Source organism: Eptesicus fuscus, chromosome 23, assembly GCF_027574615.1.
Source record: "Eptesicus fuscus isolate TK198812 chromosome 23, DD_ASM_mEF_20220401, whole genome shotgun sequence".
In the NCBI taxonomy this organism is placed as follows: Eukaryota; Metazoa; Chordata; class Mammalia; order Chiroptera; family Vespertilionidae; genus Eptesicus; species Eptesicus fuscus.
The window spans coordinates 13,409,550-13,433,254 of NC_072495.1; the positions used below are offsets into that span (position 1 = coordinate 13,409,550).

Below are 23,705 nucleotides of genomic sequence, written 5' to 3' on the forward strand. Positions count from 1 at the left end.
CGCCGCGGGGCCTCGTGGCCGGGCTGCCCGCCGCGCTGCCTGCGCCGCCCGGGGTCCGCCGGGGCGAGGTGAGTGCGCGCGGCCGCCGCCCCCCCCCACCCCCCCCCCACCGGGCGGAGCCGACCTGCCGCGGGGTGCGACCTGGTCCCCCTGGGACGGGGATCCGGGCCGGGCGGGGGCACTGCGACCTTGGGTGGCGGGGGGTCTCTGGACCGGAGTTGGGGATTCGGTTGGAGGGGTGGGGGGTTCGGACCCGGATGATGGGGTCCGACCTTGGGTGGGGTCTCTGGGCAGGAGTTGGGGGGTGGGGGGGGGAGCCAGGCTTCACCGAGGGAGTGGGAGCTCTGTGCTGTGGGGCAAGATCCGACCTGGGGACCGGGGTCCAGACTGGGGTGGGGTCTCCCACTTTCCATGGGGGATCCAGACTCCTGGGGGGGGGGGCCTGCCGCCTGGGGAGGGCCCTGACCTGGTCACTGATGGCAGAGTCAGGTCCTGACTCCCCGTGAGAGGGTCCACCCTTGACCTTGGAGCTGGATCGGAACCTTGGGAAGCGGGATAGTGAGGGCCCAGGCCCGGGGGGGGGGGGGGGGGTCGGGGATGTCCCCAACAGGCTCTCTCTTGGAGGCCTTGGGGTACCCCAGGCCGTTCCCTTCACGGGAACTGGCTGCCCCACCAGGGAGGCCATGACAGTAGCCCAAGGCTGTAGAGAAAAGGGAAGTCGCCCCAGGCCTGACCTGCTAACTTTTGGGGGTTTCCAGCCAGGGACGTCTGTGTCCTTTGCCTGGGACTGAGCTGCCCTGAGTGCCTGTGCCTCCCAATTCCTAGCGGGACTCTGAGGGGCGCGTCCTGTGAGGAGGGCAGTGTCATAGAGGAACACGGCCAGACACTAGCTCAAGCCGTGAGGACGAATTTTATTCAGTGACTGCTGAGAGCAGGGGAAAGAGCTTGATATGCTCAGAGGAAACTGGATGTCTTTTTTTGTATATATTCTTATTGATTTCAGAGAGGAAGGGAAGGGGAGAAAGAGGTAGAAACGTCAATGATGAGAGAGAAGCATCGATCGGCTGCCTCCTGCACGCTGCCCACCGGGGATCCAGCCCTCATGTGCCTTGACCCAGAATCCAACTTTGACCACCTGGTTCATAAGTCAACACTCAACCACTGAGCCACACCGGTTGGGTGAAACTGGGTGTTTTTAAAGGGAGAATAAAATGGGGGGGGGGGGTGGGAGTCAGGGTATGGGGGCTTGAGAGAGTCAGGAAAGTGAAAAATTACAAAAAGCAGAATGGGGGATTGGTCCACGGGACACTTACTGGAAAGGGGGCCTGGCCCTGGGCGGGTCCACCGAAGGCCAGTCGGTCGGTAGTGTGTGGGTTTTTTACTTTGTGCAGGAAACATGTCACGAGTCCAGGTGAATTTTGGAGGACGCTGGTTACAGTTGGGGACAGTGAAACCAGAAAGGGCTGGGGAAAGGAGCCTAGGCTCACTAGGAAGTCAGAGAAAGGAGGGCCGTGGAGGCAGGTTTAGGAGGTTTGCCCGGGATGAATGGCCGCTGACCGTGGTTGCTCTGGTTGTAAGCCTCGTGGGGTCACTTTAGAGTTTAGGAGGTGCATCCCTGTGGAGAAAGAAAGGGAAGAAGGCTTGGGTGTGCAAGCACCCGCTGGGACCTTCCTTCTCAGGGGTTTTAAAATCTGGGCATTTAGGGGAGGTCTTAGGAGAGGATCTCAATAGAATATTCCTCCGCTTTATGCTGATGTACCAAAATGAGGTTTATTCTCTTAACCTCATCTATCCTTGGGTGTGGTTGGCAAATGGCACTAATTGGATTTCTGCTGTCTCCCTAAGTAAGGCATTTAAGCTATTTTCCCTCTGGTTGGAATGAAGTGCAAACCATTGGCTCCTAAGCGTGCTTGGTTTAGGGGAGATAGGATTTACTAGGTGTCTAGAAACTGCTTGGCATCTAGATTTTCTAGATGGCTGCAAGCGGCAGTTGAACTATCCGTCTCATTTCCCCTCTGCTGCTTGTCCTGGCTTACTAGCTTGCTAACTGACACTTATGGAAGTTAGGTTCCTCCCCTCCCTCAGAGGCGGGGAGACGGGTGTGTCCTCAGGTATTGGCTGGAACAGGCAGGCACCTTAAGGGAGGGATGGGGTCCTCTGGGGATGGGTGGATGCAGCCTTGAGCTGTTAGAAACTGTGTTAGTATTTGTTCAAGTCTTTATAGGCCAAGGTTGAGGCCTAGTTGAGAAGAAGGCTCGGGTAGGGTTTGGTCAAGGAGAGAGTCCTTATCAAGTCCTGTTCTCATTAAAGGAAAGAAGAATTAAATCAAGTCCATTGCCTGTTTGGTCATCTTTTGTTCATTAAGGAACAGCTGAACCATCCTTTGGGACTTGGTAATAGAGGATATTTGCTGGATGGTGCAAGCCATCAGGCATGTAAAAAAAAATGTTTTTATTTATTTTAGAGAGAGAGGAAAGGAGAGGGGGAGAAAGGGAGAGAAACATCATTACAAGAAACATGTATCAGCTGCCTCCCTCCTGCACGCCCCCTACTGGGGATTGAGCCTACAACCTGGTGGGGAATTGAACTGGCGACCTTCTGGTACATGGGATGATGTTCAACCAACTGAGCCACACCAGGCCAGGGCTCAGGTGAGGGGCATTGCTATGGAAGCAGGAAGCAAAGCAGAGGAACTGACTGTAAACCCAGTTTGTGAGTCCTGAGGGCAGACAGCTGAGAAAAGTTTCGATTTGAGCTCTAAGGGTCTCTAGGCGGTGGAGTGAGGATGGCAGTCGCAATCCAGTGGGTTCCTGGTGTGTAGTTTGAAAGCTTGTGGCGATGGCATAGACATCAGTGTCACAGGCGAGGTTCTATCCTGGAGCAGAGCTTGGAAGACGCAGGCGTTCCCAGGGACCTTCCGAGTGGCCCCTGCAGCAGTCACTCCAGTACGGAGGCTGCCTGTACATGATTTGTTGTGGTGATGAGTTCTTTGAATTTTTTAAAAAAATATTTTTATTGATTTCAGAGGGAGGAAGGGAAAGAGAGAGAAACATCAATAATGAGAGAGAACCATTGATCGGCTGCCTCCCGCATGCTTGGGGATTGAGCCCACAACCCGGGCATGTATCCTAAACCCGGAATCGAATCAGGACCTCCTGGTTCATGAGTCAACCTCAACCACTGAGCCACACTGGCCTGGCTTTGAAATGTATTTCAAGTTGTGGGGCTCGTTCAGGTCCTGAAGGAAAATGGGGCAGCTGCAACACACCCCGAGTCCCAGTGAGGGTCTGGGCAGTCACGTTTCGGATGCTAAGTCAGGAGGGAGGGAGTAGAATGGAAACATCACTTGGGAGAGTCGGAGCCAGATAGTGAAGGAAACTACAAAATGGTTTGGTAAAGGCTGACCATATGTGTAAGATGGCAGGACCCCGCCTCCTTCCTCTGTAGGTGATAAAATCTCGAAGACGGTGAACGGACTGGTATCTTCAGGGTGTGTTATTTTTCTCCGTTGAGAAGTTTATCTCTGCAGTCACTTTTTCCTTTTTGATCAAAGATAACCAGAGTTAAAAAAAAAAAAAAAAGATAACCAGAGTAATTATTCTTGTGTAAAATAATTCTGGTGTCATTAAACTTGGCCTGATTTATTGGTATAAGAAACGTCCAAACCTGTAGAGAATTTTTATGAGTTTATTTTAGCCAAACGGCCAGTTGCCCGGGAGCAACGCCTCACAGGCTTGAGAAAATGCTCCCGTGAAGGGCAGTTGGGAAGCTTATTTTATACGTTAGAATGAAAGGAAGTGATGTAAGGAGGGTTAAGGGTAAGGTGACCAGATTTTAACATTGGTAAAGCGGGACACCATTGATGGGGGGGGGGGGGTGTCTTTTTTTTTAAATATATTTTATTGATTTTTTACAGAGAGGAAGAGAGAGGGATAGAGAGTTAGAAACATCCATCAGCTGCCTCCTGCACACTCCCCTACTGGGGATGTGCCCACAACCAAGGTACATGCCCTTGACCGGAATCGAACCTGGGACCCTTGAGTCCGCAGGCCTACGTTCTATCCACTGAGCCAAACCGGTTTCGGCCCGGGGTGGGGGGGGGCAGGGGGCGGATTCTTGATTAAAAATTTGGTCTATGTTGTAATCGCTTTTGGTTTTCTTAATAAAAGGAAATTCACTTCTTAGATCATCATTGAATTTGCATCCTCTTTTCTTACTCATTATGTTAAAAATCTAAAAGAAATAATTTAAAATTATAAATTATTATATAAATATTGCTTAAAAACACAGTAAGTAGGTACATAATTACATGAACATATTTTATTGTTAGTTTATAAATTAAATTAATTTGATTGTTATAAAGTAACTATATTTTAAAAATTATTTTAATTCTATATTTCTTTCTAAATAACAATACTAACTTGTATTATTTTTCCTCTGAATTTGCTGTAACATAAGTCGTAAGTGTCACTTTCAAGGCCGGCGCTAGACGTTTTGCCGCCACTATAAAATATAAATCATACGAGTACTGTCTGCTAAATTCAAGAAAATTTATGTATTTATGAAATAAATAAATAAATTACTTACCTAAATTATCTGAATAGCTGGTTTGTAATGACATCACTTGTTTAACTAGCTTACTAGCACACAGTACAATGTGTATCGTCTGAGAGACAGTTACAAAATGTTTTCGTCGTTGCCAATCCCAAAAAATGCCATTGTTCATTAAGTCCAAACAATGGTGGTCGAATTCTAACAACTGATCAACAATGCGAACTTTGATAAGCAGTTCTCGATAATCAGTTCTCAACAATTATTTGTTATTATTAAAGTTTAACATTATAAAATTAACAAAAATAATATAAAACTCATATCCTGGCTAAATAGCCACATGGCCGCCGAAAACCGTATATTCCCTTTCCGTTCTCCCGCCTGTCAAGTTCCCTAGCTTGTTGTGCATTCTTTCCAAAAACTGTCAAGTTCCCTAGCTTGTCGTGCATTCTTTCCAAAAATCGGGACTTTTTTAAAACGCCGCAGGACGCGGGACAAATTGTTAAAAATCGGGACTGTCCCCCCAAAAGCGGGACGTCTGGTCGCCTTAGTTGAGGGGGCCAGAGAAAGCAAAGCAGGGGTGCGGGAAATCTCTGGGGTTCGATAAAAAGTAAACTAGAGCCCGGGCCAGTGTGGCTCAGTTGGGGGTCGTCCATGCACTGGGAGGTTGGATTCCTGGTCAGGGGCACATGCCCAGGTTGCTGGCTCCGTCCCCGGTAGGGTGCGGGGGCCAGATATGGTGGGGATCTCCCTTTTCCGTGTCCAGCACGGAAAGAGAGATGAACGAACCGGTTCTGAGTGGAGGCGGCCAGGGATTGAGAAATAATAGAAAGAAAGAAGACGCAGAAATGTATTTAAAGCTGGGAGCTGGGTGGGACGCCATTCTCTCTGAAGGAGCGGCAGGACTATGACCCTGAGCCACGCAGCACATTTATTTTAAACCCCCAATACCAGGAAGTAACACCAGAACTTAGGATCAAAGGAGCTTATTTGCATTCTTAAGGAGGCCCTAGCATTCCTGGTGCTTGACTGGATTTATGTATCTAGACCCGCCCCTGCCGACACCTGGGCTGATATGAAGGCCAAGCTGATTACACTGTCCGCCATCTTGGGGAAATGTGTATCCTAGACTCGGCTCTGCCAGTCGTCTCAGACTCAGCTGACAATTTATTTATTTATTTATTTATATTTATTTTTTGGTTTTTTTTATTGAGGTATTATATGTGTACATATCTTACCATTGCCCCCCCCACCCCACTCCCATACATGCCCTCACCCCCCAGAGTTTTGCGTCCATTGTTTATGCTTATATGCATGCATACAAGTCCTTCGTTTGATTTCTTATCTCCCCCACCTCTCCCTAACTTTCCCCCTGTACTTTGAAAGTCTGTTTGATGCTTTACTGCCTCTGTATCTATCTTTTTGTTCATCACTTTATAATGTTCTTTACTATCCATAAATGAGTGAGATCATGTGGTATTTTTCTTTCATTGACTGGCTTATTTCACTCAGCATAATGTTCTCCAATTCCATCCAGGTTGCTGCAAATGATGAGAATTCCTTCTTTTTTATGGCAGCATAGTATTCCATTGTGTAGATGTACCACAGTTTTCTGATCCAGTCATCTGCTGATGGGCACCTAGGCTGAGCTGACAATTTAAAGAAATGCCCATGTGCCTTCCCAGGCGGCCCTCTACAGCAGGGGATGTGAAGGAGGCAGCCTATCAATGTTGCACTCTCACATTGATGTTTCTCTCTCTCCCTCTCTCTCTCTCTCTCAATCAGTAAACTATTTTTTAAAAAGTAAACCGGAGAGACACACATCTCTTTTCCGTTGGTGGTTACAGCACAGCTATAATTAACATTGACAGCACTTAGAGAGGGTGCGTGGGAAACCAGATAACAATGAGGGCTTGTGCTCTGGTGCCCTGAGGGGTCTCAAAAAGAAGATTACGCTGATATTTCAAAGGCATGTCGCCTTAAAGGCAAAAAGCAAAACCAAGATAGACAAGATAAAGATTGACCTTTGTCCAGGAAGCTACCGGCCTTGACTACCCGCCAGGACTCACTTTTAGTTGGGAATTTTTTTCTGTTCAGACCATCCTGCGTGGTTACTTTCCGTCTCGGAGTTTGTAAGGCCCGCCCTTCAGGCCTCCCTGGAGCTTGTCAGGTTTAGTACTGGACCACTTTCTCATCCACAAGTGCATGAAACCAGCCTAGGAACCAGGTTATATGGTAATTGACCACATAGGCCTTTTTTTTTTTTAATATATATATTTTATTGATTTTTTTACAGAGAGGAAGGGAGAGGGATAGAGAATTAGAAACATCGATGAGAGAGAAACATCGATCAGCTGCCTCGTGCACACACCCTACTGGGTATGTGCCCGCAACCAAGGTACATGCCCTTGACCGGAATCGAACCTGGGACCCTTGAGTCCGCAGGCCGACGCTCTATCCACTGAGCCAAACCGGTTAGGGCCACATAGGCCTTTTAAAGTGTTCTTTGTGGAACTTTTTATGGGCATCTCAGATTAGATTTTTTTTTTTAAATATATTTTTATTGATTTCAGAGAGGAAGGGAGAAGGAGATAGAAACATCAATGATGAGAGAGAATCATCGATCGGCTGCCTCCTGCACACCCCCTACTGGGGATCAAGCCCACAACCCGAGCATGTGCTCTTGGCTGGAATCGAACCCGGGACCCTCCAGTCCGCAGGCCAACACTCTGTCCACTGAGCCAAACCAGCTAGGGCTCAGATTAGACTTTTAAAAGCCTCTCAAGGCTAGGAAGCCAAGCCAAAAACTTACCATCAGACTTCCCCTAGAGATCTGCGTGAATTCTCAAGGTCTCCAAAATGTCCTATGGTTCCTGGGCCTGCCAGGAAGTGACCTCCCTGGCTCACCAGGAGACTGGGAACCCTATTAAGCCAGGTACCAGACGGTTTTCTCCAGAGGGCTTTGTGAGGCACTGGCTCCATGAAGTCGACCATAGTTCCTCAAAACTGTCAAGGCCCGTGGCTTCCTTTTTTTTTTTTTTTTTTTCGTTGCTTCCTTGACAAAGGTCTGATTCTTTTTTTTTTTTTTTAATATATTTTATTGATTTTCTACAGAGAGGAAGGGAGAGGGAATAGATAGCTAGAAACATCGATGAGAGAGAAACATCGATCAGCTGCCTCCTGCACACCCCCTACCGGGGATATGCCTGCAACCAATGTACATGCCCTTGACCGGAATCGAACCTGGGACCCTTCAGTCCGCAGGCCGACGCTCTATCCACTGAGCCAAACCGGCTTCGGCAAGGTCTGATTCTATACATCCTTTTCAAAGGATATTCCTTGGTAATATAACCAATGTTTTTAATTATGTCCTATCACAAAGAGGACATATTCTTTTTAAAGAGAGGAAGGGAGAGCCCTAGCCGGTTTGGCTCAGTGGATAGAGCGTCGGCCTGAGGACTGAAGGGTCCCGGGTTCAATTCCGGTCACGGGCACATGCCTGGGTTGCAGGCTTGATCCCCAGTAGGGGGCATGCAGGTGGCAGCGAATCCATGGTTCTCTCTCATCATTGATGTTTCTATCTCTCTCTCCATCTCCCTTCCTCTCTGAAATCAATTTTTAAAGATATTTTATAAAAAAAAAAGAAAGAAAGAAAAAGAAAACACCTGTCAAATAAACCTAATTCATTTAACATCTCTCTTTATAAGGGAAAGAACAAATCCTTTGAGATCTTCCAGGGACCCTCTGTAAAATCCCAAAGTCAGTTTGAGATCAAGAAGACTTCATTTAGAATTTGATTTTAGAAAGGGAACGTTGTCAAAAATGCCAAAAGCTTTGAGCCTTTTTCTAAATAGGATCCCGGGTCATGGTGAAACAGTACTTCGTTATCTGGTTAACCAAAGTGGCAATAAAAGACTTCAAAAGTAAATATAAGAGCAAACAACTGTAAAATAACCTTGGCTCTTTGCACAGTGAGAAGACTGGGCTCTCCTTAGTAATGACAGGACGTGAAGTGACAACATGAAGCACAGAGGATGCAAGCTTTCTGGAGGGAGGACCAGAGATGGCACAGGGGGAAGGAGGAGCAGAGGCGATGGAAGGAGAGGTCTTACCGGAGCCACTTTGGAGAGATCTGCAGTTTCCCAATGAAGCCATTGAAGTTCCACATTAGCCTTAGTAAAGCCATGCCAACCAGAAAGGGAGCGGGCAGCGTTAGCACCGAGACGGATGTAGTCAGCAAGGGTGCAAGAAGGGGGCACAGTAGCTGAAAAGCACCCATGGAGGGAGCAGGATCAGCCAGAGACACAGAGGCCTGCCCAGGAGCCAGGAGGGATTTCCAGCCCCGAGGAACCTTCCAGAGGAAACCTGGCTTCTCACCCAGCTTCAGAGCGTATACTCGGAATCAGAACCAAAACCTGTCCTCACCGCACTGCAGCAGACATTTGTCCTTTGTCAGGAGCCCTGGGTCAGGAGTTGAAGTCACCACAAGGTGCCAAAGTGAATAGCAGGGGAGATAAGACATCTCCGTGGGTGCCGCCCTCCAGCCTGAGGCGGGAAGTAAGGAGTCTCGTTCAGTTTCCGTAAGGGGACAGGGCTCAACCAGACACCTGCTGGGGTTTTGCTCCAGGTGCCCAGGAGCTGCCAGAAAGCTTGCTCCCAGTTCCCCAGCAGAGCAGGCTCCTGGGCTCTGTCATACAGGCCGGCCTGCAGGGCGGATGGCCAACCATCCCTCCCTGGTAGGCATCTCCTGTCCCCACCACAGGATCCTGGCCAGCCCACCCGCTTTTGCCCCCAGATTGTCCCTTATATTCTGAGGTGGGACCTTTCTTCTGTCACTCCTGCAGCCAACGGGATAAGTGACATCCTGCCCCTCCCACAGGTGTCCAGAACGAGTGGGAGGCAGAGACTGAAGAGGTGTCGGCAATGTGGGATCTTTGCAAAGGGGCCGAAGGCATTTCTAGTGATCTTTTACAGGTATTTTAAATGAACCTAGGAACCAGGTCATATAGTTAGTTCATCTTTATTTTATTATTATTTCAGAGAGGAAGGGAAAGAGAGAGAGAGAAACATCGATGATGAGAGAGAATCATTGATTGGCTGCCTCCTACACGCCCCAACCTGGGGATTGAGCCCAAAACCTGGCAGATGCCCTGACCAGGAGTCGAACCATGACCTCCTGGTACGTAGGTCGACGCTCAACCACTGAGCCATGCTGGCTGGGCAGTTCATCTTTTTAGAGAATTTTTTAGAGTCTCAGTAACATCCACAGGTGCTTACTTGCAACATATTTATGAAAAATGTTTCCGTTTCTTTTAAGGAAAGATGAGTGTCATCTAGGATGTGTGAAATGTGAAAATGAATACTGACTAGCTGACAAAGTGATCAACTGTCTGGCTACCAAGCACAAAGTACCCCCAACCCCAGCCTCAGGAGCCCGTGGGCCAAGAGGGGCATGCCTGTGGGGCGAGTGGAGCGCCCCACATGCAGATGGTGGGAGACGGGGGGCGGGGGGCTGGACATGGGTGAAGTTTAACTGTGCGTCGAGCTGGATGTGGCAAAACACTTTTGTCACAAAGAACTACAGAGTTAAAGGTCCAGGGGTTGATGGCTCTGGGTGTCAGTCACCCATCTGCCTGCCCCTACCTCTGAGGTGTTGCAGGGAGAATACATAAGAATGGGCTTATATAAGGCAAGTTTATCGGGGGGGAGGGTGCGTGCTATTGTGGTTTTGGGAAAGGGCCTGGCCTGCCCCTCGCCCCTGTCTGTGTCGTCTGAGATGTACGCTGGATGCACACACTGGGCACGCTGAAAGGAAGCGTGTGGGGTGGGCAGATTCTGCTGAGACAGGAAGACCCCTTTCTGCTGCCTCCAAGAGGGGAGGTGAGCGTGCACCCTGGAGGCAGGTGTCCCGCTAGGTGCGTGCAGGCCTGCGGGAGTCTGGATCATGGCAGGCAGCGGGCGGCAGAGAGGCATGGATCATGGGCAGGCAGCGGGCGGCAGAGAGGCATTCCTGAGTGTCTGGTCCCCCAGGGAGAGGGGAGCTTGGCTGCTGTTCTCGATCCTGCTTCCTAGGGGAATGGCATGTCCCGTCCCTTTGTGGGACAGGGAGTGCCAGAGGCAGGACTGCTTGTGCTATCGGTTTTCCACTGTTTTCTTTTTACCGGAGTAAAACATACATAACCTGAAACTTACCATTTTAGCGTTTCTGAGTGTATAATTCAGTGGCATTGTTGTGTAACTATTGCCACTATTTCCAGAACTTTCTCACCATTCCAAAAAGAAACTCTGGCCCTAGCGGGTTTGCCTCAGTGGATAGAGCGTCGGCCTGTGGACTGAAGGGTCCCAGGTTCGATTCCAGTCAAAGGGCACATACTTCGGTTGCAGACTCGATCCCCAACCCTGGTTGGGGTTCATGTGGGAGGCAACCAATCAATGTGTCTCTCTCACACTGATTCTTTCTCTTCTCTCTTTGTCTGTCTCTTCCCCTCCCACTCTCTCTAAAAAAAAACACTAAAAAAAAAAAAAATCAATGGAAAAATATCCTCGGGTGAGGATTAACAACAACAAAAAGAAACTCTGTACCCATTCAGCAGTAATTCCACCTCCCTCCAGCCCCTGGCAACCTCTATTCTACTTTCTGTCTCTATGGATTTGCCTGTTCTTTTTCATATAAGTGGAATCAGACAATATTTGTCCTTTTGTGTCTGGCTTATTTCACTTAGCATAATGTCTTTATTTTATTTTTTTTATATCCTCACCTGAGTTTATTCTGAGAGAGAGGGAGGGGGAGGGACGGAGGGGGAGAGAGAGAGAGAGAAAGAGAGAGAGAGAGAGAGAGAGAGAGAGTGAGTTAGAGATAGATATCGTTCCCTTCTGTATGTGCCCTGACCCAGGACTGAAGCCAACACTCCAACGAACTGTGCCACTCTGGCTGGGCACATAATGTCATCAAGGCCCATCTATGGAGTAGCATCTATCAGTATTTCATTCATTTTAGTAACTAAATAATATTCCATTGTGTGGATAGACCACATTTTCTTTTCCATTCATTCATCAACTGATGGACGCTTGGGTTGTTTCTGTGCTTTGGCTGTTGTAAATAATGCTGAGGCTGTCTCCCGGGAGCAGACTGCCCTCACCCTCAGCTCTTTCCAAGGGCAGAGCAGCAGGCACTCAGGACCCAGGGCTCAAAACAAGAGGAGCTCCTGTGTTTACTAGTAATTTCCCCACAAAGGACTCACAGGGCAAAATCCCAGGTCAGAACATCTGCAGGCTCTGGATGGCTTCCCCTGTGGTGTCTGTGTGATTTTATTTTTAACTGGAGGCCCGATGCACGAAATTCGTGCAAGAGTAGGCCTTCTTGCCCCCGGCTGCCGGCACGGGCTTCCCTCTGGCACCCGGGACCCGGGCTTCCCTCTGGCCGCTGGCAGGCACCCGGGACCCGGGCTTCCCTCGCAGTCCTGGCTTCGTCCAGAAGGAAGTCCGGAAGGATGTCCGGTCTAATTAGCATATTACGCTTTTATTATTATAGATGGCATGACTCTGTTTCACACTTCCGCCCTTTTGTTCTGCAAAGCTCTGGGCGGACCTGGACTGTTCTCTCCCAGGGCTGGGTGGGTGTGACCTCGTCCAGCGCTGCTGGGCAACTCAGAGCAGGAAGGTTTAGGAACAGGGTGGCCCTGCGGTCAGGGAAGTCTAGTGGGGTTTCGGTGTTAGAAGGGGAGGTGTCCATTGGGAGGCAGTGTGGCCAGTCACCCGTGCTCAGCTGGTGGCCAGGGGCAACGAGTCCCTCTCTCTAGGGCTGCTGGAGGACCAGAGGAGGTGGGCATGAAGCCCATTCCCCTAGGCACTGCATGGGGGTGGGGGATAGGACCTTGAGTGTCTCCCTGAGCCCCATGCCCCTGGCCCAAGGGGGCCCTGGGAGAGCCAGTGGGAGGTGGGCATGACAGGCGATGAGGAAGCACGACACAGCCCCTGCACGGCGGGGCCACTTCTGCCCTGTTTAGAGCTGCCCTGCCTGTCGGGCATGCCACCCGCTCCTCACAGGAAAGGGGTGGGGCTACAGGCCACCCCACAGGTGGGGCCCCTCTCTGCACCCTTCTGCAGAGTTATGGACAGACAGACCTAGAGGTAGAGATTTAAAAGCCAGATTCTTACACAATTCGAGTATTAAGGGGATTGAAATGTACAGTCCACGATCCCAGAGTTTGCCAAGTAATTCACTATTTAAGCAGAATATTCCTTCTTGATTAAGATATTTATTTCTAACATTTACTAGGTTTTTTTATTTTTTTTAACATTTTTAAAAAATTTATTGTTTGAAGTATTTCAAATAGTGGTACATATGTCTCCTTTTTTTCCCCCCATTGGCCTCCCCCCGGCCTCCCCTACCCCCCAGTACATGCCCTCACCTGCCCCCACCCCCACCCCAGTGTCTTGTATCCATTGGTTATGCTTATATGCATGCGTACAAGTCCTTCCGTTGATCTCTTACAGCCCCCCACCCCAACCTCCCCTGCCTTCCCGCTGTAGTTTGGCAGTCTGTTCAATGCTTCTTTGCCTCTGTATCTATTTTTCCCCCCATTTCTTTCCTTTAATACTAGGTTTTTTTAAATACAGAGAATAAAACAAAATGGCCCAGGATCTCACCACCCAAACACACTAGTCACAATAGTAACAATAAATAAAGAAGCACAGGTGTGGCTGGGAGCAGACAGGAGCTCAGTGAGCGGTCCTGGGGATTCAGGTGGAGCAGGTCTCCCGCCATTGTTCCCTGTCATCCGAGCCCTAGAGGAGAGGCACTGTCCTTATCCATCATGCCCTCTCCCTACGTGACCCCCTCACCTGCACGGTGTGTCCTGTCCCATGGGGGCCCGGGAACTTATGCAGAAACAAGCCTGATTCACAGTCTGTCAGGCTGGTGAGGCCCAGGGTCACCCCACGCTGGTGCCAAGGCCTTTCCCTGTTTCCCGTGTCTGCTCGGGGCTCCTGGAATCCTGTAAGCTTCGTATTTGCTGCCTTAACTCATCTTTTCCCCCCTGATTGGTATGTGCTCTTTGTAACTGGCCTTTGGTCTTACATGGCACTTCTAGATTGAAAATTGCTATCCTGGAAAACAGGCCTTGAGCAGAGTGGCTCATTCGTTTCTCCTGCTTTTCCTAAGGCACGGGTGCACGTGCCCTCATAACCCCGGCGAGGCCCAGAGGGACTGTCCCTCGTCTCCCGGGCTGTCGCCTCTCTGAGGCCTTCCGTGCTCTTTCCCCCGAGGAGGGAAGGTGGAGAGCAAGACTGGCTCCCAGGGTGGGCCCAGATACCTGGACCCTGGCCATTTTCAAGTTACAGCTTCCATTGGTGATTATCTCAAGGCAAGAGAACTCCCCAGCCCTGGCCGGTTTGGCTCAGCGGATAGAGCGTCAGCCTGCGGACTGCAGGGTCCCGGGTTCAATTCCAGTCAAGGGCACGTGCCCAGGTTGCGTGCTGGATCCCCAGTGGAGGGCGTGCTGGGAAATCTGCTCTGAAGGTCGGGATGGTGCTGGGAGCAGGGGTGTGGAGCGAGGATTTGGGCCCATTGGTTGCGCAAACTTGGACCTGCTGAGCACTCAGCCTTGTGTAAATAGGCCATGTGGCCTGAGGGAACCTAGAGATCTGGTGTCCACACGCCCCTGGGTGGAGTCTCAGCTATGACGTTCATTCTCCGATGTCCATCCCGCAGCCCCCTCTTCCTCGTGGTCCAGGGCGTTGGGGTTTGGGCCGTCAGCTGTTCTTGAGAGGGTCTCCCCTCCCAGGCCCTCAGCCTGCCTGCTCCCCTGGGTGTGCCTTTCCAAGCGGGAACTTCTTGGAGAGCAGGGTCCTGCGTGGCTGCCAAGATTCCAAGGGCCTTCCTTGTGAGTGACCACCCCCCTGGAGGAAGCTTCCCATAATCCTCTTTCTTTCGTCCTTTAACATGGTGAGGTCTCCAGCCCGAAATCCGAGCATGCACCCTGCGCACTTTGAAATCTCGGGGCTAACCCAGCCTTGCCCTGTCTCCAGGGGCCCTGGCCCAGCTCCATGTGGCTGGCTCCTGACCTACTTGCCTGCGGGGTGGCAAGCCAGGGGAGGCCGTCAGGCACTTGTAGCAGCGGATACAGCTGGCACATCTCGCTTACACTGGGGTGCAGGCGGCAGGGCTGGCCTTCCTTGTCCAGAGATGGCCTTGAGCCCTGGCCTGTGTGGCTCAGTTGGTTGGGTGTCCCATGCACCAAAAGGTTGCCAGTTTGATTCCTGGTCAGGCCACATGCCTGGGTTGCTGGCTCAATCCCCGACAGGGGACGTGCAGGAGGCAGCCTATTGATGTTTCGCTCTCACATCGATGTTTCTCTCTCTTTCCCTTTCTCTTAATAATAAAAAAAAAAATCCTCGAAAGGAAAAAAAAAAGAAAAGAAAAAGGAGATAGACTCGCCCCCTGTGCCTGGCCTGAGGACTGCCTATGTCCTTATCTGGAAACTCACTTAAAGAACTACCTGAATACTATGCTGCCATAAAAAAAGAAGGAATTCTCATCATTTGCAGCAACCTGGATGGAATTGGAGAGCATTATGCTAAGTGAAATAAGCCAGTCAATGAAAGAAAAATACCACATGATCTCACTCATTTATGGATAATAAAGAACATTATAAACTTGAACAAAAAGATACAGAGACAGTAAAGCATCAAACAGACTGTCAAATTACAGCGGGAAGGTTAGGGAGAGGTGGGGGAGATAAGAGATCAACTGAAGGACTTGTATGCATGCATATAAGCATAACCAATGGACGCAAAACACTGGGGGGTGAGGGCATGTATGGGAGTGGGGTGGGGGGGCAATGGTAAGAAATGTACACATATAATACCTTAATTTAAAATTTTTTTTAAAAAAAGAACTACATGAGATCCCAGACTCTTCTGAGTGGGCACCCACGTGGGCTGAACATAGGACAGGACCTCCCCTGTGCCAGCTGTGCCCCCCTTAGGGCAGTGGCTGGTCCCAGGCTGTCTGGGAAAGTGCCCAGAGAGGGGGACTGTGACCAGCAGGCCCCCAGGCAGGCCTGTCAGACACACACCTGGGCAGTCTGCCTGAGGATCCGTCCTTAGCCAGAAGCTCTTAGCAGGGGGCATTGGTCCTATGCTCCCCTGGCACTGGGGCGCTTGGTCGAACTCTTGAACCTTGGGCCCCCATCAGCACAAGGGGGACAATGGTAGTGTTGTAGGCGGGCAGTGGGAAGGCAGGAACGGCAGCAGGTGTTAGACCGGTGGGGTCAGACCAGACCTGGGTTCAGCAACCTCAGTTACTTGGGTTCTGGCCAGGAAAGAATTCAGAGCAAGACCCCAGCGGGAAGAGAGCATTTATTTGGCAAATCACAGAGGGAGAAGAAGTCATTCCTAGAAGAAAGGGGCTCAGGAAACTAGTTATGGGAGTCCAGGAAGGGCCCTCGGAGCTTGGGAATGAGGAAGCTGATGGCAATATGCCTGGGGCAGGGAGGGGGGCAGAGAGGAAGGGACAGGATTACTCCTGGGAGGGGGAGCTCCCTGGCTCCGCCATCCTAAGGGTTTTAAGGGCTGCGATTTTAGGGGAGATCCCAGGAGAAGAGCTTCATAGAATATTCAGTAGCTTTCCAGGTGTGTCCACTCAGCGGCCTCCACTGATTGATTGGCCGGCACCAGGCCAGGGGGTCATTATTCCATGCAGCTGGTCCCGAGGTCAGCCACGGCTGGTTCCGTTGCTTCTCTGGGCCTGGAGCTGAAAAACAACTGAGGCCTAGATGTTATTATCTCTAGGGAGGGAAGGTCAAGGGGTCCAAACCTCATGACCAGGGTATGCTAGGGGAGAAAAGGTCACCCTGCGGGGGAGGTCCCACCCTAAATTGCTAGGCACCTGGGGCTTTCCGCCCTGATGACCTTCTGTACCTGACCTCCTTGCTCTGCTCACGTCTAACTGCCCACAACAGTAGCACCAACGAACTGAGGAGAAGGTGGGAGAGCCAGGAGGGCAGGTCTGCACTAACTTGGGGAGACTTGAGCCCCCCAGCTGGCTTCAGGACTGCCTGGCCAGCCACAAAGCACTGAAGCCGGCCACCCTCCCCGTGACTCCCTCCTCCTTCTTTCTCCTCCTCCCCCCTCCCCGCCCCCCCCCCCCCGCCCTATCTCAGATGCTGGAGGCCCCACCCCTGCTGTTGGTAGCCTTTTTATTGGGCCTATCACTGCTGGGGCTGCTGTTCTTCCTGCGACGCAGTGGCTTGCTTTTCATCGGCTGGAACGAGTTCGTCCTGCAGCCCATCTACAACCTGCTCATGGGTGACAGCAAGGAGCAGCGCATCCTGCGTTACGTGCTGCAGCATGCCGTGGCCGGGGACCCGCAGAGCGTGCTGGATGCCATCGACACCTACTGCTCACAGAAGGAGTGGGCCATGAACGTGGGCGACAAGAAAGGTGGGTGGCCTGGCCAGCAGGTAGGGACTATAGGAAGGGGGACCCCCAGGCCAGGCAGCACAGCCCATACACGAGGGGCCTACTGTCACCCCATTTCTGCGTATTGGGGAGGGTGCTCATCCGGAGCCCTGGGGCCCCGAGCCACCTGTCCAGCCAGGGGCCAAGGCTGTGCAGAGACCCTAACACCCATAGCACTGTCCCCGTGGGGAGGGAGGGGCATTTGGTAAACCCCCACCCCCACCCCACCCAGGAGGCCACTGCGTAGGGTCCCCCCCTTGCCACAGACCAACAGCCAGTATTAGAGGGGACAGCAGTGGCTCCATGAGGCCCCATACTCACACGCCATCCCTCAGAGCCCGGCTGATGCAGGGTGGGCAGTGGATTCCTAGGTGTCCCTGCCAGGCATGAGGGTGCAAAGAGCTCCTTGGACTCTGCCCAGCCCGGGCATTGGCTGCCTCCTGACCTCGGACTCCAGCATGGAATGTGCTGTGCTGCACATCCTGAAGTCCAGCCCTGAGGACAAACGTGACAGCTACTGTCTGGCTCCAGGGACTGAGAGTGGCCCCTGGGTGGGGTGGGGGTGGGGGGTCTTCCACAGAGGGCAGCTCTGGGTTAGGGCCAGTACGAGTCAGCCAGGGAACATGGAAAGAGAAGGGCCAGTGTGTGGAAAGGCAGAGGCCTAAGGTACCATGGGGGTTTGGGGGGGTCTGTACCGTGGGATGGGGCCTTGGGGGAGGGCTGGGGGCCAGGCCCTGGGAGAGGCTGTCGCTTAGTCAGAAGGGACAGGCCAGGACTGGGCGTGGGTGTCCTCCTGCCTGCGCTCACCCCTGTCCACCCCTGAAGGCCAGATCGTGGACGCGGTGGTGCGGGAGCAGCGCCCCTCCGTGCTGCTGGAGCTGGGGGCTTACTGCGGCTACTCGGCCGTTCGGATGGGCCGCCTGCTGGCACCTGGCGCCCGCCTGCTCACCATCGAGCTCAACCCTGACTACGCTGCCATCACCCAGCAGATGCTGGACTTCGCCGGCCTGCAGGACAGGGTGCGACACCTCCCCCAGTGACAGACGTGGACACTGACGAGCCAGGTGTGGGTGGATGGGAGGGGGAGGCCTGGGGCCTGCCCCGCATGGTTCAGGACCACATTTGTCCCCCTGCAGCCAGGCCTCAGAGCCTCCTGGGCCAGGTTTCACGGGCCTCCAGCAGCTCCGTGAGGGCGTCTTACTGCCCATCCCTCAGAGCAGGAAACCTCCGCAGAGGGAGGGGCAGAGTGGAGACTTGTGTCCCCAGAACCGCAGAGATACTGTCGATGGACTTGCCTGGGAGGGAGTCCGGAGGGGGTGGGGGGTGGGGCGGTCTCTTTGACCCCCGTGGGCACAGGCACTGATGGAGCGCTGTTGCAGGTAACCGTGATCATTGGGGCGTCCCAGGACATCATCCCCCAGCTGAAGAAGAAATATGACGTGGACACGCTGGACATGGTCTTCCTAGACCACTGGAAGGACCGGTACCTTCCGGACACGATCCTCCTGGAGGTGAGCTGTGCCCCCTCCCAGTCGGGATGCGCTGGCTGCCAGGACGCACGGGCTGTCCGGCCGGTGGGCCTCAGCCTCTGAAGAGCCAGGTGCTCCAGCGTAGCCCCACCAAGGGGGTCTCTGGGGGCCACAGGTGGCTCCTACTGGCCGCCGGAGGTCAGGGAGCTCAGAGGACTGCAGGAGGCCCTGGGGCAGGATGGAGACCAAGAAAGGGTTCCGGCGGCCTGTGCCAGGGCAGCAGGTGGGGAGCTCCTGGACCAGATGGTCTGGTCCAAGAGGGCACAGGGCAGAGGAGGCAGGAGGGAAGCAGCCTGGCGGCCGTGCTGGCTCTCCCAGCTGGACGGTGCTGCTTAGGGAACTCAGCGTCTCCTGCCCTTCTTCCTGGGGCTCCTTGCTTAGCACTCCGCCCGCCCCCCCCATGTCCCCACCGCCAGACTGTCCCAGCCCTCGGTGCCAGCTGCTCAGCCAGCACAGAGTGGTGACCAGTGGGCTGCCTTGTCAGGAGGGTGGAGCTTGGGACCTGTAAGGAATTGACACGTGGCGCTTCATATTGGTGCCCACTGCGTTGGCCCCCCTGGGCGGTCAAGAGGACTCTTAGAAGCATCTGGGCCCTCAAGGAGGGCTTGGGACACTCTGTCCCACCCCAGCCTCCCTGCCCGAGGGCCAGCCTGGCGCTGTCCCATGTTATCTGTCCCGTGCTCACCCACCTCAGCTCCCCCACGGCGTGGACACTCTGCCCAGTGCAGGGACTGGGAGCACAGGAGCCACGGCTGAAGACTGGGCAGCACCTGGAGCCCAGTGGTTGCGGTGGGTATGAACGGGCACGTAATGTTCCAGGTGTGGGCCGACCTGGGGCAGAGGGCCAGAGCTGCGTGTGGAGGGCCTCAACTGCCACCTGGGCGGGGGCACAGAGCTCTCAGCACATGCGGGTGAGGTCAGTGTCCAGGAAAGATCCCTGTTGGGCGGGCAGAGAGTGGGGAGGGATGGCCGTGAGGAGGGGGCGCCGATGTCCCGAACCTCAGGGAGGCAGTGAGTGCTGGTGGTGGAAAGGGAGGGGACCCTGGACTAGAAGTTGGACGGGTCCTGTGTTGGCTAAGACATGCGGACAATGGGGAGATGACAAGGAGACGTGGGGTGGGGGGAGAGGCTGTGCCCTAGGACAGAGTCTTACTGGGGTCCCAGCCCTCCTGGTGGTGCTGGCTGCGGTTACCTCCAGCCTGTGGGCTGTGGGGCAGCCGAGGGCCCTCCAGCCAGAGCTCCGGACAACAACGCACGGGTGAGGTCACGAGGCTGGGGCAACCCACGAGGCAGAATTTGAACAGAAAGCACTCCTGAGCCTGGGGAGGTCCACCAGGCAGAGGGGCGTGAACCTGGAAATCAGGTATTCAGGGCAGAAAGCAGGTGGCCGCCCCGCTGGGCCTGTGTCACAGGGCGTGGGAGGATTTCAGCAGCTTGGGTGTGGTGACAATTACAGGGCCTGCATTTACAGAAGAGCAGCAAATCCTGCCATTCAGTAACCAGGAGACTGATCGTTTTCTCAGTGCTCCTTGTTCAAGGCTGGGAATTCTCTCGAAAGAGAAGCCACGCATGGGACCAGCTGTACTTTTCCAGCGTGTCTGCCGCCCCTCACCTGTGGCTCTGCAGGCTCCTGGCTGGTGCGGGGCAGGGCCAGCTGCCCCTCCCCTCCGCTGGGAATAAGGAGCTGGCAGGGCGCCAGTTCCAAGTTGGAGGGCCACTTTGAGGAGGCCTCCGTCACTTGGCACGGGGGTGTCTCCACGGGGCCGCTTGAGGTGTCCTCACAACGTGGCAGCTGGCTGCCCCCAAAGCCAGAGGTGAGAGAGCGAGAGACAGACAGACAGACAGAAGGAGGGGCTGGGTGCCGAGTGTGACCTAGTCTGCGAAGCCACGCCCTGGGGCTTCTGCCTTCTCTTTGTTGGAAGCCAGTCTCGGAGCCCAGCCCACGTCCACCCCTGGAAGGTCTGTGAACTGTGGACACAGTTTTAAAATCACCTCACACTTGGCACCCTGTGCTCACACACCATTTCCTCCCCAGGCAGTTAGCACAGCCGGCTTGCTCCGACTCTGAGCTTCTGGCCAGACGTCTCCAGGGGTCTGTGTCCTGTCGGGAGGCTGGCGTCTGGGAAGAGGCAGTGCAGGCACCGTGTCTTCCCCCTCATGACCAGCTTCCTCCACAGGTGGCCACGTTTCCTGCCTTCCGTTCCTTCTCTCCTGGTTGACTGGGTGGCTTTCAGTGCCAGGGGTGCCCTGAGTCCTTCAGCGGGACCCTTCGGGGCTGGAGCCCCTGCTCCCAGCTCACTTTGTGCGCTTCCTGTCTTCCCCCCCCCGCCTGAGCTGCCCTTCTGGGGCCTGGGCCAGGGACACCTCCTCCCTGGGTGCTCATTTTTTGGTCTTTTTAGGCTAAAAGTTCTGTTCCTTCTCTTTTGGAAGAGAAAACACTCTATGATTCATCATGATCCTTTCTGTTCAAATTCTGCCTCGTGGGTTGCCCCAGCCTCGTGACCTCACACGTGCGTGATTTCCGGAGCTCTGTCTGGAGGGCCCTCGGCTCCCCCACAGCCCACAGGCTGGAGGTAACCGCAGCCAGCACCACCAGGAGGGCTGGGACCCCAGTAAGTCTGTCCTAGGGCACAGCCCTGGAGGGGTGCAGAGTTACAGTCCGATGTTCAGTCACTTGGAGATGCCCCACGTGTGTGGTCCTGTCGGCAGTTTCAGACACACCTGGGGTCACCTGTTTTCCATGTTTGGATTGCCTTTTTTTTTTTTTTTTACCCTAGTCCACCTGTCCCCCAAGGTAAACATCCCCCCTTAAGCTTCCCATTCTATTGTTTCCTGTAATCGGAGCAGCCCCTCCCTCCGCTTAGAGGGCTGTGAGCGCCGGAGGACCTTGGCTGTGGCCAGCTGCTCCTCCTTCCTCCTGCAGAGCCAGGCCCGGAATGCCAGCTGGCCGCCCAGGGCCCAGTGGCTGATGGGTCATGTCGGATGCTGGGGCTTGGTGATGTCCAAAGCGAATCCCGGAGGGGCAGGCGTGTGGGTGGGGAGATCTGCCTCTCCACTGCCCCCCTAGCACTGCAGGGTCATCCTGGTCAGGCCAGAGTGCACCTCCAGTGACCACCCCAAGAGCCACACACGGGGGCCCCAGGCATTTTTCCCACCAGGAGAAGCTGCGTTTTCTTGGCCCTGGGTGATGAGGGACCCACTGGCTTTAGCGCCGAGACCTGAGTCCCGGCCCCGTCATCACCTCCAGGCATCTTGCCAGCATTTAGTGAGCCCCTGTGTGTACTGCACACAGTTCCAGGGGCCCAGGATGCAGGAGTGAACGGAGGAAAAGATCCTCAGGGCTGATGGGCTGGAGGCGGGACCTGCACTCAGCACAGCCTCCTTGCAGGGGACATGCTGGGGAGGAGGGCTGCACTCTTGTGACCCCAGGAGGTGAGGGGGCTAACCCAGGGGTCAGGCCAGCATATGGAGCCCCCACCTGGTCAGGTGCACCTGTCCTGCTGGTTTGGAGCAAACTTTTTTTTTTTTTAATTTCTTTATTGATTAAGGTGTCACATATTTGTCCTCATCCCCCCATTCCCATCCCACACCCCTCCCCCCGGATGCCCCAACCCCCTGTTGCCCTTAACCATTGGTTAGGCTCATATGCATGCACACAAGTCCTTTGGTTGATCTCTCCCCCCTCCCCTTACCCTCCTCTATGCTCCCTCTGAGGCCCGATAGTCAGATCGATGCCTCCTTGTTTCTGGGTCTGTTCTTGTTCATCAGTCTATGTTGTTCATCATTTCCCCTAGATGAGCGAGATCATGTGTCACTAGATATATACTTATAAGAACTGAATGTGAGACGAGCAATAATAGTTATGCTGACAGGCAAATGAATCAGTCTGTAGTGAGTTTCTTTCTGGACCAACAGTTCTTTTGAGACCCAATTTCAATGTCCACCAGTTCCTTATGTGTACATGTCAGCACTGACCCCTCAGCTCTGGATGGTGGACAAATGGTGCTAACGGAGGTCCGACTCCCTCTGGTTTGGTCTCGGCCGGACCCAGGGGCACGGCTTCACCCGGACTCAGGGGCATGTGGCCTCACCCAGACCCAAGGGGCACGTGGCCTCACCCGGGCCCGGGACCCAGCCTCACCTGGATCCAGGGGCACACGGCCTCACCCGGACCCAGGGGGCGCGTGGCCTCACCCGGGCCCGGGACCCAGCCTCACCCGGATCCAGGGGCACACGGCCTCACCCGTACCCAGGAGCGCGAGGCCTCACCCGGGGTTTGGAGCAAACTTGATGGGCACCCCTGACCTTCACCCCCTCCAACTGTCTTGCCCCCTGCAGGAGTGCGGCCTGTTACGCAAGGGGTCGGTGTTGCTGGCTGACAACGTCATCTGCCCAGGGTCGCCGGAGTTTCTGGCGTACGTGCGCGGGAACAGCCGCTTTAACTGCACACACTTCTCCTCCTTCCTGGAGTACTCCCAGACGGTGGACGGCCTGGAGAAGGCCGTCTACATGGGCCCGGGCAGCCCGGCACGGCCTTGACCGCCTACACTCCTCTGGGTCACTCGCCAAGCCTGGTTAGGAAGGTCATGATGGGTATGCTGCCGCCAACTCTGCTTCTGCAGTTCTGTCCTCAATGCCAAGGCCAGCCACACTGGCCCCCCTGCACATGGCTCCAGGCTGTCACACACCAACCCACCCCAGAGCAACCCGCTCACCATGCACCATCACTGCAATCGATCCGGCAAGTTAGGTGTGAATACCAAACCAGGGGAGGGGGTGGCCATGGCTCACTCAGCCCTGTTACCAGCATTCCAGCAGGGTTTCTTACACGGACAGGCCCTTGACCCAGGAAAGGGGAAAGGTGGGAACATCTGGAAACTTGGTGCTCTGCACCCAGTCTGTCCTCAAGCCCTGCAGTCTGTCCTCAAGCCCTGCAGTCACCAGGCGGCAGCAATGCCTCAGCGATGGCGCTGTGACCAACAACACATCACACCTCTGATTCCTCTGAGTTTCTTCTTCTCCTTTTTAAGAAGGAAATGCAACTTCACTAACACTGGCCGACTGTTAACCATTTTATATATTGATATCACGACTAAAAGATACTAAAATAGTAATTAAAGATCTAAGTATTTAGATACAAGAGGTCAACTTTGTGTTTTTTTT

General features: G+C 53.7%; 2 protein-coding genes across 2 annotated transcripts in view; one reads left to right on the top strand and one right to left on the bottom strand.

The window, feature by feature from the left end:
- The window catches only part of TXNRD2 (thioredoxin reductase 2), a 46,847-nt gene extending 46,646 nt beyond the window's left edge, over positions 1-201 (bottom strand). Inside the window, exon 1 of the mRNA XM_054712506.1 lies at positions 125-201. The gene's annotated coding sequence lies outside the window, so the exon portion shown is untranslated. The remainder of the gene's footprint in view (positions 1-124) is intronic.
- COMT (catechol-O-methyltransferase) lies at positions 8-23,690 on the top strand. Its single transcript, XM_054712507.1, has 5 exons — positions 8-68; positions 16,716-16,995; positions 17,839-18,032; positions 18,393-18,524; positions 22,881-23,690. The coding sequence occupies exons 2-5, from the start codon at positions 16,716-16,718 to the stop codon at positions 23,079-23,081; spliced, it is 807 nt and encodes a 268-aa protein (XP_054568482.1). The 5' UTR covers positions 8-68; the 3' UTR covers positions 23,082-23,690.
- The last annotated feature ends 15 nt before the right edge of the window (positions 23,691-23,705 follow it).

Coding starts and splice junctions, on each gene's coding strand:
- COMT (XM_054712507.1), top strand. CDS start 16,716: ATGCTGGAGGCCCCACCCCTGCTGTTGGTAGCCTTTTTATTGGGCCTA. Junction 18,033..18,392: donor TCGCCGGCCTGCAGGACAGG/GTGCGACACCTC, acceptor GCGCTGTTGCAG/GTAACCGTGATCATTGGGGC. Junction 18,525..22,880: donor CGGACACGATCCTCCTGGAG/GTGAGCTGTGCC, acceptor TGCCCCCTGCAG/GAGTGCGGCCTGTTACGCAA.